Source organism: Cyphellophora europaea, assembly GCF_000365145.1.
Source record: "Cyphellophora europaea CBS 101466 unplaced genomic scaffold supercont1.1, whole genome shotgun sequence".
Classification (NCBI taxonomy): Eukaryota; Fungi; Ascomycota; class Eurotiomycetes; order Chaetothyriales; family Cyphellophoraceae; genus Cyphellophora; species Cyphellophora europaea.
Genome location: NW_008481797.1, coordinates 2,615,430 through 2,632,639, shown reverse-complemented (window position 1 = coordinate 2,632,639; position 17,210 = coordinate 2,615,430). Strand labels below are relative to the sequence as shown.

Below are 17,210 nucleotides of genomic sequence, written 5' to 3'. Positions count from 1 at the left end.
TGCACTCTTCTGTTATTACATAAAAAGCCAGATCTTTGACACAACGCCTGCGGGAACTCCTCCAACACTTTCTATCGTACCTGCTTCTGACGGCTGCCACACTGATTCGCCGCCATACAAAGCCCCTCATTAGAGCAACTGTTCCTGCCAAGGGTACCCACGCCAGTTCTGAGACTCGTCTTGTCATAGCGACTTTCCACGAGCACCTCGCGATCATCGAAGTGCATAAGGGCGTTTCACGACATTGGCCCTGCAGTAAGCACGTCCAAGTCCGTAGGGAACGTCCTCGAAGGACCTTGCGTCTGTTTCTCCCGAGATATCAGCGATCCTGCCTTACTCGCAGTGGCGTGGGCAACTTTGCACTCCACGCCCCACCTCTTGACTCACGACGTCTCATGCAGCAGGGTGGAATAAGTGGGTGTGCGACGTGAATCACGAACACTAGGGCACTCGCTGGCTGCAGATAAGAATTTTTCTTTCTTCCACGCATCACTCCACCGTTTGTATCGTTTGGAAGACCGGTGCGGTCGCAGATCACCGTGCCCAGTAATTCCGCAGAAGACGGTCTGTGCCGGCGACTTGGCCTGGGTTTTGACCACCGGTGCGGAAGTCTTGACTACACCTACGTGGTCAGAGCAGACGCAGACCTGGCCCAATCACGATTACACTCGTCCTTGCCCGTTGAAGAAGTTTGCAGTTTCTCGGATTGAGTGCTCGGCATCGAGGCCTGCTTCGAATTCAGAGTGTCTCAGGGAATCGGAAGACCTAGAAAGGCATTTACGCCCAATCAGTACTTTGTGGCAAGACCTTCGCTGCAGTCCATCTCGAGAGATTGAGTATTGTTCAGCCATAAGTCAGGAGGCCGTATCAGAGCCAGTTATTCTGCACTTCAGGCTGGAAATCTGTGGCTATCGCAATCATGGGCTTTTTCAAGTCATTAAAAGGTAAGGTCGACGTAGGCACGAATTCTGAATACCAGACGTCGGCAAGCAATAACACCAAGTACAACTCGAGCACCCACGATGACCTTTCGACTGCCAACGACAAGCGGCGTTTGTTCGGTATCTCCTCCTCGTCCCGCTCACAGGCCTCACAATCCCAGCAGTCCTCCAGCTCAACCTACGCCCCTCCAGCAGGCCCTCCCCCCAGCAAAGAAACTTACCAAGCGCCTCCTGGGCCGCCCCCTACCCTCACGAACCCCGAACCACCCCCTTACCATGACTGGACATCTGTTCCCGACAACTCTCAACTGCCTCCACCGCCCGCATTCTTTGCCGAGTTCTCCCCAGCTAACAATGCATCCCTTGAATCCGCCGAGGCAGCGCATCAATGGTGTGGTGAGTAGCCCCTATCCTTTCTCAGCCTTGTGACCACGGCGCTTGGACCTTCGGGCTTCGCCAACGGCGCCTGCAGTGGCTGGTGTCTTCTCTTGCCAGACCCCTGGCCTCAGGCACCATTCCTCAATCATTCTGCCCAACACAACCAACATCGCATGCGAAGTCCTAACATCTAGCCCCAGAACGCTACCCACCCTACGCCCCATGCGCGCCCTCACAACCCCTCATCGACGCCGCCAACAGCGGCAACCTCACCCTCGACCGGCCCCCCAACCTGTCCAAATCATCCAGCCTGACCCGCACCGCCCCGGGGACATATTCAGCCAAGACCAAGCCCTCTCAGCCCGACACGATCCTGCTCTCCACCCTGCCCATCTACTTCGCCGCCGCCGCCAACCCGCTGCACACGGAGCAAGTCAAGACCATCTACTACGAAGCGGAGATCAAACGGATCCACGACGCCAACTCGATCGTCGCCATCGGATTCGCGGGCATGCCCTACCCGCCCTGGCGCCTCCCCGGCTGGCACCGCGCCTCCATCGGCGTGCACAGCGACGACGGCCGCCGCTACATCAACGACAGCTTCGGCGGCGTGGATTTTGTGCGGCCTTTTGGGGTGGGCGACGTCGTCGGGTTGGGCGTGCGCTTCGGCACCGAGGCCAAGACGGACGTCACGGTGAAGACGCGCTGCTTTTTCGTGCGCAACGGGAGAGAGGAGGGGAGTTGGGACGTGGACGAGGAGCGCGATCAGGAACACGTCTTTGAGGGTGTGCAGGGCCTGGAAGGCGAGGGCGACCTGCACGTTGCGGTGGGGTTGTCGGGAGGCGTGGAAGTGGACATTCGTTTGATGGAGAACCAGTGGCAATACCGGTCGTGAATGTATTGAGTGAGGTATGCAATGACAGTCACAAGGCCAGATTCTTAGTTGTGCTGTGCTGTGCTGTGCTGTGCTGTGCTGTGAAAGCCGACCAAAGTACCTGGTGATCAAGTCGCAGTCGAGACAAGGTTTGGTCCTGTCCGTCCGCCGTCTCCGCGCGTTCCGCGTGCTGGGGCCGGCCATACGCCATGCTTGGGAAAAGTATTGTGATGTGAAAACGTTCACGAGCCGATTTTATCATCTTTTGAGGGATCTTGCGAAGCATGGTGTGTTGCTTTTCTTCGGTGTGGCGTTCTCGTTCGAATGAGGTTCCAATATTTGCGCCTCGGGGTGCCTGGCTGATGAGAGCTCGGGGGTGAGTTGATGCTATGCGAGCATAGTTGCCCATGACAGGATGGAGCACTCCAGTGTGTGTGTGTGTCTTACACCATTCAGAGCACTAGCGAGATCGGGACCAGAGAGAGAGAGAGAGACAGAGAGAGAGAGAGAGAGAGAGAGAGAGAGAGAGGACGTTGGGGTAGGCACGATTTGTCGGTTTTATAGAGCGCAGTGCTTGTGTCTTGATGCCACCTCTTGTTCAAACTTACGTTGACCACATGGAATATATGTGTCGTGAATACCGTGATGTGATGCGATCGACGACAGAGGAATCGGTCAATGGACAGCGCGTTGCTGGGGAAAGGTCGTCAGTTGCTGCACGTGTAGTGTGATATCGAATCGGCGATTTGGACGGCGACGACGAGACTTCTGCAGTTGAAGCCTAGCAAGGTGAACTTTGAACTGATGAGTGATGTTTCAGCAGCACAGATAGAGAATAGTTGCCACGATTTCGAGAGGAGAGCATGCTGCACAAGTACGGGTAGACCCGCTTTATACGTCTTCCTGTACGACGACAGGGCTAAACACCTATGCTAGCAACGGCTACGTTTGGTCGACTCTGGTTAAGATAGCCGAAGGAAGGCATGTTGGCCCATTGGAGAGATCGGGGGCATAGGTCCTGCAGGATGATCCGACGTGTGCTTCCGGGGAGCTCGCTGCAGCTAACGGCATGGGCACAAGACTCGTTTCGGAGCAGGGTGGTCCATAGTCTCGCAGTGACAGGAGGCTAATTTAGACTCGGAGTACTAGGACAAAGTACGCCCAAGCTGTTCGTGACTTGGGCATCCGCCTCTGCTTTGCCTGTGTGGTCGTCAGAAACCGTTCGCTGGCACGCACCGCAGCCAAGGCCCTGGTCCAGCAGGGGGAAACCCCTCGTTCGGCTGGCCTATGGGATCCAGAAAACCGGTAGCTAGATCCCAAGGCTTCCACGCTAGGGGCCTCGTCTCCAGTAATGGCGAAGAATGGTACCACAATGTGGGGAGAGGAAGCCTACATTACACGATTCATGCCCAACGCATGCGAGGAGCGGCTACAGTCGGGAGAGGGCTTCCCTGATGAAGGAGGCTCTGTGCGCCTTGCGAGCTGGCGTGGTATTGGGAAGTTTTACTCTCTTAGCCATTCTGGTTGAGCCAGTCTCTTGACTCGGAGAGGAACGGCAATCGCTCGCAGCGACGTAGCATCGGTGATTACCGCGTGCGGCGTAGGCATGATGAGAATTCTGAGCTTAGCTCGCTCAGATAGTGGCAACTGTGCTGTAGCATCCAACCAGAGGCCTGAAGCAAAGACCCTTTGAGCGGCGAATTGAGGCCAAGGGCTAGCGGAGACAGCGCACGTCACGGGAGGCTTGGGTGCTCCGTTGATGGCGAGGTAGGCATATTCACTGGGTCGATGGGGGTGAATATAGCGCTTGTCTGCAGATCAGCTCGCTGCGTTGTACGCGGGAGGAAAGGTGCGCAACGTATTCCGTTGCCGCCCTGTTCTCGGTGCAACCAAGATCTCGGGAGTGAGAGGTTTGAATGATGCGCATGTGCAGGAGGATTGGGAGAGGCTCAAGAGAGATCTGCTAATGGGGGACCAGCATCGTGATTTCCCTCAAAATCGCGGCGGTTCTGGCCATGTGACCACTTGCACGTGGGGGCTACCCCAAACGGGTCCAAGGAACAACGACGCTACCACCAGTTCAGGTCCAGAAGGCGCAGCACAAGGTTGGAACAGGCCAGAGGCGCAATGATTGACGGATGAAGCGCGATGAATAGCACAGCAGCTGCGTATACGATCTGCATGGCGTGTGTGGTTGCACAGCATAGGTGGCACCTTAGGTGGCCGACGTGGGTTTCAAAAGTCAACAGGCTGGGCCACCAGGCGGAATCTTGCCTCGTTTTGCGACGCGTTCGATGAAACAACGCCGGCGACGTAGGGACGTCTAAACAAGGTTATCGACAACGTCGAGGCAGTTCTGTGTTCCCCAGATATTCTCGGAGCCGATCAGCGTAGGCTGGACGGTCCGAACCGCGCGGGAATGGTCTTTGCGGTGAGCACGAACAGGCGGTGTGACTCGCATGAAAGAGACGAGGCTTCAATGACATACAGCGGATATGCAGATCATCAGATTTCTCCGACGCGATCAGGGGGCTGGTCGCACGACACACTTTGTTGTTGGTGATATCGCCGGTCTCTGAACTATCGTCGGGGATGTACTGCAGCCCGCCCATGCATTGCTGGCCAAGGCCAATATTTGCGAGAATCGGCCCTGTTTGATGGGAAGAGGACTTTACGTCAGCCGAGACTTACCACTTGAAGCGTGCCTTGCCCTGCCTTTTGCCCATCGATCGCCCTCGGTATGGAATCCGGCTTGGCTTGCTCGATCGAGACATGATAGCACAAGTTGCCATCCTGCGCGCAAGCAGTAGCAATCTGGCTATCCAATTAATTGGACTGCTGCACGAACATGCACCAGGACAGTCCGGGCATGGACGGGGACGCAAGTCCTGCATTCCGGACGAGACGCTATCTGCGAGTGCGCTGTCGTGCTACACGTCAGAGTGCTGCATATTTCGACATCACTCTTCAAACTGAGGGCCAATCTGAAGCTGTCGGCAGTTCTTGGTGCTCGCTAGACGGCTATGGACGAAAGGGTGACGGCTATGAGGAAGCCGACTACTGTTTTTTGCAGCAGTATTTCCGTGCTCGAGCCGGGCGCGGTCTCGGCGGAAATGTGCCGGTGGATAACTCCTATAAGCAACTCTCTGATAAAGGCAGGGTTCATGCAAAGCAGGCGTCTAGCGGAGCGAGCGAGCGATAACGGGGTAGCAAGGACTGGCGCTGGCGCGCAGGTACATCGTGCAGTCCCTAGCACGGAGTACACGCTGTACCTGCTGCACGCTGGCGGAGGATGGATTATCCAGTTAGGTCTGCTACGAACGCATGAGCTGCAGTGAGTGTGCCTGGCCGGAATTGGAAATAGTTCTGTAGTAGGAGCACGGAAGACACTGGAGCCTGTGCATGCGTCCTGGATCAGCAGATCCCCCAGGTCAGCCCTCGGCCTCAAGCACCAGGTGGGTTTCGTGTTCGCGTGCATGTCCACGTCAAACAAGCGCAAAGGTTCGCAAAAATCTTAGATCTCAAGATTTGGCGCACCACAAGCGTTGGTTGGCCACATTGGAACCCCCGAATCTGCTGGATCATTTTACGTAGTCGAAAAGGCTATTCACTTCAAGACAGGTCATCAGAGATGACTCGCGATTCGTCCTGGTGGCCGGGCCATGCCACCGCAGACTTGCAGAACTCGATTGTTTCTTCGGCACAAGCACCTCCGGCTGCATGCCGGCTGTTTTGATCTTTTTGCCAGGTAGCTTGTGTGAGCAGGATTTTGTGCTGCGGCTCGTCCAGCGGTTCGATATGCTTGCACTGTCGTTGGTGCGAATTCCTGTTGATTTCTCTGCATGAGACCGGGGCGCGGTAAGCTGAGACAGACGCCCGCCTTTCGTGAGATAAGCGGCGCTGCCGGTGCAGCGCAAAACAATTGCTCAGACAGACCACGGCGCACCGGCCATCGCGAACAATGTGGGGTCGTGCCTAAAATTTATCCCAAGGACACACCACTGTAACCAAGGCCACTAAAGCAGCCACAACCAGGGTGTTCCTCTCCAACCACTAACCGGGGTGGGGGGGCGGCCGAGGTCGTGCCTGCGGCAAGCGCCTCTCGTGCGGCGAAGCCAGAACTGTTGGGGTAGCCTAGCATATGACAGCTGATCGTGATGATCATGGAACACGATCGTCATGTGCTTGTCCAGCACTGTATGGTGGACCAGAGTACGATCAGGCGCCGCAGTCAAGAGCTTATGGATGTGTCTCGTGCCATCGATGATGGTCATCTCTAGCACATGGTTCAGTGCAGATTCGAGTCACAATCTCAACACCGCAGCTCAGCAAAGAACTGAAACTAAAATGCCCGACACTTTGCTTTTGTGGGATCCTTGAGGCGCGGATAGGCCGTGCCAAAGGGGGACCCAAACAGCCGCACAAAGTCGCACTTGACAGACATGTTGGAGTTGGCGCTCAAGCTCCGTCTATCGCGGTGTCAAGCGAAAGAATCGTAAGAGAAGCGAGAACGGAGCGGGTGCACGAAAAGAGTAGCTCAACACAGGCCACTGGCTGACGATAAGCTAGCCCAGGTAGCTGCCAAAGCTTGTGCCCTCAGACCTGCGAGGCTTCCTGTCTTGAAGATTCAACCGTCGAGCACGCGAAAGTGGCAAATGCCTTAGATGTGCTCATAGATCGATTTGTGCATCTCTTGAGGCTTATTGCTGGTGAGACTATTGCGTGACAAGAAGCGGCACAGTAGAAGAATGCTCCGTGCGTGAAGAGGAGCGAGCCGTGAAGAAATCGATAGTTTCTGATAAACCTGCGGGTAAAGCCGTGCTGAGTTGCATCACGCTACAATCATTGCGCCATCCTGCGGGGTGGACCTTGATGGCCATTATTGGCGATGTTGGTAGTGGCTGGACCCTGGAGCGTCGGTCGTGCGCGTTAACCAAGTACGATGCTGAGCTGTCAGGGGGCCGATCGCGACCAGGGTGTATCCAATACGCACTTTTGCTTTTCGTAGCGATCGGTAGGAGCCTTGAAGTGGTTCGGAGGCTGAAAGGGTGTGGGAGTGTGGGAGGATAATCACTTAGCTGCACCGCGATAGATGAATCAATGATCGAGGCAAAAGGCGCAGATGCAGATGCTCTGGGGCATTACTCGAGTTAGTGGGGTACGATGGCAAACTAGCTGGCCATCAGCGGGCGAATCGAGGGGAAGTTTGGCCTGGGCTGTCTGGCGTGCGCTGGGCGTTTGGCGTCAGGCCTGGAGCTTGTCGGACATAGTTTGTTTGTCTGAAAGTGTGTGTGTGTGTACCTTTGTGTAGGCGCCATGCTCTTCCTGCTGTGGTGGCTTCGATAACGAGGTCTTCTCCGACACGCTTGAACAGACGAGCACATGCCTCTTGTTTGCTACTCCATAGCGTTGTCTCAACCCACTCTTCGACAGGGCTCGTTCGGTGGAGAGAGGTGACGCTGCAGACGCGCGTGAGATGTGAAAAATCAACTTGAATCATTGTTTATCCTGCGAGGTGGCCATCGGACAAGTGACAGGCGAACAGGCAACGCGAAAAGCGTAACGCTCAAGACAGTAGGGATCTGAAGTGGACCGCCGTGCCATGGCCGATTCGGGCGAGGCTCCCTCGCCTGGAGCTTCACACTGGTCTCCATGGTTGACTGGCATGATTGCTGACATGGGCCCATGGCTGGCCGCCAAACACTCGCTAAAACCAGCGTGCAGACCTTAGGCCCGTTCTAGCACGAGCATCCAGCGGCGCGCCCAAAGTCTTGTCCTTCGCTCTCCGTCCCTCCACCTCTGCATTACTCCTCCACGGCGGTTCCTTTCATCGTCCACCAGTGCATGGCTGCAGGTCACTGGCCACTGGCGGCTGCAAAACACTCAATGTCTCCCTCAAATGCTACTTTTTTATGCGAAGCGCTTCTTTCAGAACGCCCCAGTGTCCAGTGTCCACCTCGGTCCCCGGTTTGGCTCAATTCACTCGTCCTGCACTCTGCCTTCTCTCACCACTCACTCTCTTTCTGATACTGCCCCTCCCTCCAATCACCTGCCCCGCCCACCTGCTTGTCTGCTGCTGGCCTGCCTTGAACTCGTGCGGCTAATGGATTGACGCTCGTTTTAAAACAACCCTGCTCAATTCTGGGGTGTTCATGCCGCCTACCTTGTCCAACCTGCACCATCGTACGCACGCACACTTCCTGCAGCGTCACCTCACCTTCCACTAACGAACCCTCGACACTTCACTCCCGACCTCTGAGCCAACACCTGGTAATCTTTTTAATTTCCTCGCCTGCCTCTGTCCTCCCACCGTCTCTCGCTACTTTCTTCCATCGATCTCGTCGTGTGACTTATCAACAAGTGGTTTCCTCGATACCACACTCACGGTCGTTTCAACCTCTCGTCACATGCTCGCATGATCCTCTCTCCCGCAACTGGCAACAAGGGCTTCAGCCTTTGGTCTTTCGACATGGATCCCTACTACTGGTTTGTTGTCTTCCTCGCCTACTTGTAAGTCACTTGCTTCCCTCACCGTTATCACTACCTCTCAGACTAACCACCTGTTAGCGCTTATCGATACGTCCGCCTGGTCATCAACTTGGTGGCTTTCTGGACTTTCAAGTCGATCCCCATTCCCGAGAACCCCACCTTGACCAACAAAGATGTCACGGTCATTCTTCCCACCCTGGAGGGCCAGGGCGAGGAGCTGGAGCGCACAATCAAGTCTATCATGCTCAACGAGCCATACGAACTGATCCTGGTCACGGTGGATGATAATCTCGTCAAGGCTCAGAAGACGGTAGCCAAGATGCCTGCGGGGCAGCAGGGCCGGCTGAGGTGCATGTCAATCAAGCAGGCCAACAAGAGACGCCAAATGGCCCGTGCCATTCCCGAAGTCCGCACTGAAATTATTGTCTTTGCCGACGACGATGTCGACTGGCCTCAGAAGTTGCTGTTGTGGATCCTCGCTCCTTTTGAGCACAAGATCTATGGTGGCGTGGTCACCTGTCAGAGACTGCGTCGAGCCGAGAAACCTACCTTCAGCCAGCGTATCTATGGCTTCCTCGGTGCTCTGTACCTAGAACGCCGCAATTTCGACTGTGCCGCTACCTCTCGCATGGACGGCGGCATGGCTTGTATCTCCGGTCGTACCTGTGCTTACCGAGCAAGCATCCTGCAGGATATCAACTTTACCAACGGTTTCACCAACGAGAAATGGTGGTTTGGTCAGTATCAACTGAATGCCGATGATGACAACTTCATCACTCGCTGGCTCGTCAACCACAAGCATGAAGTCCGCATGCAGTATCATCCAGAATGCGAGGTCAAGACTACCCTTGAGAACGACTCCAAATTCCTGAAGCAGTGTCTGCGTTGGGCGCGCAGCAATTGGAGAAGCAACCTTACCAGCTTGTTTGCTGAACGTAACATCTGGACGTGAGTTTCCCCTTACGTCCGCTCAAGCTATTTGAATCCTGACTGACCCCCATCTTAGTCAGCAGCCTTGGAGCACCTACGCAGTTCAGCTTACCACGCTCTCCCCTCCCGCCCTCCTTGGCGATGCCCTCCTGTGGTGGCTGCTTTGGCTTGGTACGGCCGACTGGTCAATTGAATCCTCTCAGAACATGTTCTGGTTCTTGCTTGCCTGGATGACCTTTTCAAAGTTCATCAAGCTGATCACTCACTTTGTTCGGTACCCGGTAGATGTCTTGTTGTGGCCTGTTTCCATCTTGTTTGGTTGGATTCACGGCGCCATCAAGATGTATGCGCTTGCCACCTTGAGCGAGGTAAGTCCATCCATACTCTTCGTCGTCTGCAGTCCTGACTAATTTGCCCTTAGACCACTTGGGGCAGCCGCGCTGGTGCAGATGCTGATGACAAGGACCGCATGATCAAGCAGCCGCAGTTGCAGCCACGATCCCAATACGAATACTTCGACGAGAAGATCGATGAAAAACTCCCCCTTCACGAAGCCATGAACAACACCTACTACGACACGAAACGCACCCCTGCGCTGGCGGCCTAGACAGCCAGCCACTGTAATCAAATTGACGACTCTCTTCCATTCAGCGACGCATTTTCAACCCAGATTTCACACGAGGCTTGGTGTTTATTCAAAAGCACTACTTTTTCAGCGACGGAATACCAAAATGGTCCGGCATGGACCAATGGGCGGCCATTTCTCTTCATAGCCTTGCATTTGCACGGCGAAAAGCTTTATGAAACCATTGCTTGCGGGCGTTGGGGCGGCATGCTCTGATAGAGCGACTTCTGTCCCAGGACGAGTCTGATTCGCAGCACGACTACAGATGGCAGAATAGAGCAACCTGCATCTTTTGCATCCCGTCCTCGGCCTATGGCCGAATGGCACGACTGATTTGTACATAGCTGTGAGGGCCACGACGGAACGAGTTTTATGATGGACATGGCGGGGTACACGGACGTAAATGCTGGTTAGCACCGGGAAAGATGCTGAGGACCAGATATTGAGATTTTCTTGGGATTGCCCTATTATGCTGGGCGGTGCATCAAGGAAGACTCCAAACCACGGTTCTGTTTGCCAAAAGACCGCTCCCAATCTGCATCATGATCAGCGCTACCCCTGCTATGCTGCCCTTTGACGCTTGTTCCAACTTTTTCCCCCGCTATGTTGATCAGTGATGTTCGCACGTACGGGCATACGCACGCCGGCAGGTCTGACAGGGATCTCGAGGATTTCCAATCCGTTGTACGGAGGATTCATCTTATGCAGCAACGGGGGTAGCCCTCAAAGGGTCTGAATGACGCTTTGCGCTACTATGGTGACAATCAGCGTGTACTGAAAGCAGGGCCCACCACCCAACTACGATCTCGTTTGTCCTGACGATATGTGGAATCGAGACCAAGCATGACAGAAGTTAGTGAGCTGGCTTGTTCCGTCCGTTGCCGGTATTAGTATCCATGTCGCTTGCCAGCACCCCAAGAGCGCTGTCCCTGAACAAGCACGTCACGTATCCAGTGGCTATATTCATACTGGCGTCGGCGCATGCTTCTTGAAGCTGGTTGGGGCCAGACGGAGGAATCGTCTTAACTAGGTAGAACTCGCCAGCGTCTGGTGCACTCAGAAGGCCAAGACTAAGGTAAAGCTCTGCAGCAATTACAAGTTCTGCTGTGTAACAGGGCACAATGTCCCGCAGGCTATCAGTAAGGCCTGTGCTTCGAAGGCAAGGTTATGACAGGGGACGTGGTGCAGGCGGCCAGGGTCCGCGTTACACTCGGTTCCTGCAACCCCGAGCGGCACTGGTACCTTGCAGCGGATAGGAATCCTGTGATCGTGATCCGGCGCTGCCGCATGCTGTGCTGTGCTGTGTTGCCAGTATGACAGCGCGATGCTGCCGGCAGATGTCCTCTTCAACGGATGGTCTGAGTCAAACAGATAAGGGCGGTTGAAACATGCGTCTGTCAGAGGTGCCATTAATCCTTGGCCCCCAGAATCGGGAAATCCGGGGGGCTGACGGCGGCACGGAACAACTTGTCGCCATGCAAGGGCTTGGACTTTGACAGCTTTGCAAAGAACAATGTTCGAATCCCCTGCTTTCACATCGACGTCTTGCACATAACAGTGACAACTGGCGGTGCTGCTGGGATATGCGCACAGAATGTCTCGTCTTGTCGGCCGCCAATCACTTCCAAGACCGCCCTGTTCTAAAATGACAAGACCTGTCGCCCACGTGCAACGGAACCGCGTCACCTACAATGCTCGTACGAGTGCCCCCAAAAACAGTACAAATTCTTCTACAGGATGCCCAATAATGTCCATCGAGGTCATGAACATTACGGTGAGGGGAAAGCATAAGGAGATTTCCAATCTTGTTGACCCAGCCCTGACACCCAGCCATGGAATGTTGTGTCATGTTATGGCACAGGCCAAAACATGCCTTGCCTTGGCCAACATTCTTAGACCTGGATTTGTGTGTGCCCACATCAATTGATGGGTATATCCAGCCATCATGATGCTTCGCTCATATAATGCATTGAGTTCAGCGCCGTGTCCGTTGCGACTCATGCTCGAGGTTGCTCTCATCACTTCATCATGCTCCCCAGATCACTACTAAGAACGCTGCTGCCAGCCCTAGGCTGCTTGGCTCAGCTATCAGCATCATCTCCACTTGAATCAGTATATCAGAGCAACATACGGTCTATACGCCGCAACGATGTTCTAGAAGACCGAAACACCCAACTGCTCCGGCTATCCGAGGACGATGCTTCGAATGAAACAGAGGGACAGGATGCCTCGTGGCTACATGAGCATTCTAAGCTTGAGCGAGCGGACCTGGACCGGCTCCTCGGCGAATTAGGGCTGACCTACGGTGATGCTCGAGAATTGGTCAAGAGATATGCTGGTACCGACCCGGTCTGCACCAGTGCCGGGCCATCTAGCACAGCTGCGCCCACAAGCCAGCCAACCTCGACTGCACCAGTTTCGGCGGGCGCTCGTAACATGAACGTCGTGTACTATGCCCAGACTCCGGCAACTAATCAAGTACCCCTTTCCGATATCTGCAGAGACCCCAACGTCGATATCGTCATCCTGTCCTTTATCACCGATTTCTATTCGGCGGGTGGCTATCCTATGGTAAGTCTCACCTGGAACACAGCGCTGCTTACCTTGATCCGCAATCTAACCATGTGCAGCTCAACCTTGGACCCCGGTGCTGGGCCGCCAACTCCGTACAACAAGCTGCTGGAGCTACCGGGTTGCTCGACTGTGTTGGTGACGGTTTCGCCAACCAGGTCGCTGCATGCCAGCAAGCGGGCAAGAAAATGATGCTCTCGGTCGGCGGCGCCATCGCCACCAACGATCTTCCCTCGGCCCAAGCGGCCACAACGGCGGCTCAAATGATCTGGGATCTTTTCCTGGGAGGCAGCGATGCTAGGCTGCAACCTCTCCGCCCTTTCGGCCCGAACATCAAACTCGATGGCATCGACATCGATAACGAAGCACCCGCGTACTCGACCTATATTCCCGAATTTGTCAGCGCCCTCCGCACTTTGTATGCACAAGACTCATCTAAGCAATACTTCCTGAGTGCTGCGCCACAGTGTCCTCGGCCAGATCAGAGCATACCGATGCCTCAGATTATCCCGGACCTCGACTACGTATTCGTGCAGTTCTACAACAACCCCCAGTGCAACGTCAATGCCGGCACCGGTTTCTTGAACTCCCTTCAATCCTGGAGTCAGGATCTATTGGCCGCATCTCCCGGCGGTTCCACGGGACCAGACACCGGGTCAGGGACGGATACAGGCAACACGATGGGCCCCTTTGACATTGCCCCTCCACAAAACCCTCGAGCCCCTCGACGCCGCCGAGCCATGGTGAACAGCGGCAGACCACCTCCAAAGGTCTTTATCGGCGTGCTCGCGGCAGAGGGAAGCGGGCACGTGACGCCCGCCGAGCTCATGACGATCCTCAACACCGTCAAGGGCTTGAACATTCCCAACCTCGGGGGCGTTTCGTACTGGGATGGTGCGTATCAGGCATTGAGCGGTCAGGGTGGCCAGAAGAGCTATGCCGAGGTCGTCAGGGAGACCTTGGCCTGAGACTAGAAGTCCGCATTTGAGCTTTCGATGGGAGCTACCTGTTATCTGCATTGCGATGGGGAGTCACTGGCGCTAGCGAATTTGCCAATGGCAAGAACGATGGGACGCGATCATGCTCTGATTAGAAATGGCGTTTTCAAGACTTGCGATGCTACACTGTGCCACAATACCACAAGCGAGAGACCGCTTCCTTTCTCATGAGCACAAAATGCTCATTCAATATCTATAATAGTATTTTTCAATGCAACAGAATAAGCCAGAGATCGCTCAGGCAGCCTCGCACTCATGCCTTGCCGCCCGAGCTTCAACGAGATGGGGCCGTAGTTCGTCGCTGCCGTGAGAAGATGCGTGCTCCACTTCGGGCTGTTCCCACCCCGATTATATTTCCAAACTCCCAACACCTCTTTCTTTCCCTCAATCCTCATTTCAATCTACTCCTGCTGCATCAAGCACCCTTAGACATGTATGCGGGCACATTGACAGGATGTCAGCCGGGACGCCACGAACCATGGCTCAGCCACAGGCAAGTTCGCCGTACACCTCGTATTCTGGAGCCCCTGTGCAGGACGACGTGGCAGTGCAGCGGTCGTCTTTCCGGAATCAAGAGCTGCGAACACCCCTTCAGCCTGATGGCCAAAATGTTGAGTCTGACTTCCTCACTCTGAGTGGGAATGTGTCATCAGCGGAACGATGAACAATGGAGGTCGTCGCCGCCATCGGAGCAGTGCCATCGCTTATTGGTGGCGTCTTGGGCATTATCGACGTGACAGGCAGATGCATTACCCTCCTTGCGGACCTACGTTCACGCTTCAAAGATGTTCCAATTGCTGTGGAGTCGATGTCGGCTCAGCTTTCGACGCTGAGAGCCGCACTCGAGCAGATCCGATTCTGGATAGAGCAGGATCTTGCGCTCGACAACCAGCATTACCAGCTCACAATGGACCTTGGGACAGCGATTCGCTGCTGCAAGCTGCACATGGACTTCCTGCGTGATCAATTGTCGGCAGTTCAGTACACCGATGCTGACGAAATGACCTTCAAGAGCAGGGTCAACCTGGTACTCGAGGGCAGAGGGATCGAGAATTGCCTCACGAGGCTAGACCGACAAACTCATGCGTTGAACCTTCTGATTACGGCTTTCCAGCGTCGCGATCACAAAGAACAAAAGGCTGTGCTCCAGTCGCCACGATCTCGAAAGCTTTTCGGTCAGCTCGAGGAAGACTCCTCGTCCCTGATAGTCATCTACGACGGCGCCTCGTTTGTGACTGATCGGACCGTAACAAGCACAAATACATCACAGTTCTCACTTCGTCCACACCTCGACACGGAGATCCTGCGAGCTAAGGTCTACAAGAGCACACTTACCTCTCTGATGAAGAGGGCCACAAGACGGCATACAGGCGTAGCTTCCGCACCACAGCAATCACCGCCGGCGCCATTGATACCAGACTTTAGCATTGACGCCAAGGCACAGATACAGAGAAAGGAATCTCTGGAGCGCCTACAGCCGCCCGCGGTCGTGGGCCTAGACATTGATGCGTCTTTCAATTTCGATCTCAGCCAAGTCGACCACTCTGCCTACCTCAAATACGGGCTGCCACTAAATCGCATTGAACATCGGAATATGTGTGGACTCAAGACCATCGGCAAAGAGTCTCCCATGCATCATCGAATCGAGAATGAAATTCGTGCAGGCCGCCACATGCCACCACTTGCGACAAAAGACACCGCAGCCGAAACTGAATTGGAGTCTGCTGAAGGTGAGTCTACGCAAAACAAGCAGCATATCGCACAAGAAGCATTCAGGACTGCTGCACCCCCTGCGCTAGTGTTCTCTAAAATGTTTGCTCTGATGTATTTGTACGTTCTGATTTCCTACTAGGGATACCTGCATCCATCGCCACATGGTCTGAAGTGGGAGCAAACTGGAATGCCATGTCTGGTACATACTCAATTTCCGTATCACCAGGCCTTATGAAGGCTATTGGAGACCCAATCGACCAGAATGAGCTCGAGGTAATTGCAGGTTGCCGCCCTTTCACATCGTTTGACAATCAACGCTCGCCGTTTGAGTTCAAGCTCTCCTCCGACACGCGTGTAACACTGGACTTTCAGCTCAGTCTCTGGTTCCGCTGCTTCATAGACAGTGAGCACGCCATTTTCAGGAATTCCACCTCGGGAACCTACCAGAGCAAGCAGGGTTGTCAAACGCTGCTTAAGTTTACGTGTCGGAGCAAGGAAGATCGCTATACGTTGCTACGCATGATCTTGCAGGCACGACCCATTGATGCTGAGGCCCAAGCAAGCCCTTCGCACGAGACTAAGTTCTGGCAGAACGATAGGGTTGACATGCTGCAACTCAGTTCGAACAGTCATCTATGGCGCACTGTGTCAGCTAAGAGGGACAGGCATGATGCAACCTCGCCAACTGATGCAGATATCTTCCGTGTGTACCTCAAGCCCCATCTTCTTCGCCGTCACGGGGCGCCACAAAACAACTATGAGCTCCAACTTATGCTGCGCATGAGCAACCTCTTGGAACGGGGTGCATCCTACAAGAAGCTAGAGGTCCAACTGCTGTTGCAAAGGGGACTGAACCCTATTCAGTTTGGCCCTATGGCCCTTTATCATCGTCCGTTTGATGCATCGCTCCTGGACCCGACGATCCACAATCACAATTACGCGGCACTGAATGTATCCGAAGAGAAAGAGCTGGCCCGCTCGTACTCCTACGCTGGTGGTAGCTCCGCGGAATCCACGACAGGAATGGCGACGTTTGAATGGGACTTCTTACATGAACGTCCTGTGCCTGGCCAATTGCTACCACCTCTCTATGCCAGCATCCTTAGGACTGCACATCCCTTGAGCGGGGGCTTGAATGCTCGATCTTCACCATCAATTGACTCTTCGGCAACACCAGTTCAGAAGTCTCCAGACAGCCAAAGCTTTCTGGCAAATGTAAGTCCACAAGAGCGACTGGCTAAGCTCGAATCTTTGCCGAAACCAGTGCGCGTTGCTGGCTCTGACACGCCTCAAAAAGACTCGCCTCCCTTCACAGCTCTCCCAAATCCTCTGGATCTCATTACCGAAGCCCGCCCTCCCGGCGACGCGCCTGGGTCTGCCGTGGAGGTTCGCCGAAGACTATCTGCTGCTTCCCAGATTACAGTACTGCATTGCGAATCTCCAGATCCAAATCTATTAGGCACCGGCAAGACCTTCTGAGCCGTCATTGTGAGCATCAAACGTTCTGTGTCTCCCAAGTGAAGAGGGCATCCGTTTCTCGTCAAGGGGTTCTGTCCAATACACCAGGAGAGCGCTGCATCCCATATCAGAGCCTGCAAGTTTAAAGAGTGGCCTTGGGTTGGACTAGAGGGTGCCCGAAGGCAATCGTTGGCCTTTCGATCTGCGACGAGTCTACCAACTACACACTGGTG

The 17,210-nt window shown here is 54.7% G+C and overlaps 4 protein-coding genes across 4 annotated transcripts; all 4 read left to right on the top strand.

Moving 5' to 3' along the window:
* Positions 1 to 919: 919 nt before the first annotated feature.
* HMPREF1541_00998 (uncharacterized protein) lies at positions 920 to 2,214 on the top strand (the record flags this gene model as incomplete). Its single annotated transcript, XM_008713299.1, has 2 exons — positions 920 to 1,337; positions 1,520 to 2,214. The coding sequence occupies 2 exons, from the start codon at positions 920 to 922 to the stop codon at positions 2,212 to 2,214; spliced, it is 1,113 nt and encodes a 370-aa protein (XP_008711521.1).
* Positions 2,215 to 8,662: 6,448 nt separating this feature from the next.
* HMPREF1541_00997 (uncharacterized protein) lies at positions 8,663 to 10,219 on the top strand (the record flags this gene model as incomplete). The annotated part of the gene is made up of 4 exons (XM_008713298.1): positions 8,663 to 8,703; positions 8,761 to 9,630; positions 9,689 to 9,980; positions 10,034 to 10,219. 4 exons carry the CDS (start codon positions 8,663 to 8,665, stop codon positions 10,217 to 10,219), a joined length of 1,389 nt encoding a protein of 462 aa, XP_008711520.1.
* Positions 10,220 to 12,265: 2,046 nt separating this feature from the next.
* HMPREF1541_00996 (uncharacterized protein) lies at positions 12,266 to 13,776 on the top strand (the record flags this gene model as incomplete). The annotated part of the gene is made up of 3 exons (XM_008713297.1): positions 12,266 to 12,808; positions 12,868 to 13,441; positions 13,529 to 13,776. 3 exons carry the CDS (start codon positions 12,266 to 12,268, stop codon positions 13,774 to 13,776), a joined length of 1,365 nt encoding a protein of 454 aa, XP_008711519.1.
* A 697-nt stretch (positions 13,777 to 14,473) lies between these two features.
* On the top strand, positions 14,474 to 16,998 carry HMPREF1541_00995 (uncharacterized protein; the record flags this gene model as incomplete). Its single annotated transcript, XM_008713296.1, has 2 exons — positions 14,474 to 15,536; positions 15,659 to 16,998. The coding sequence occupies 2 exons, from the start codon at positions 14,474 to 14,476 to the stop codon at positions 16,996 to 16,998; spliced, it is 2,403 nt and encodes an 800-aa protein (XP_008711518.1).
* Between the last annotated feature and the right edge of the window lie 212 nt (positions 16,999 to 17,210).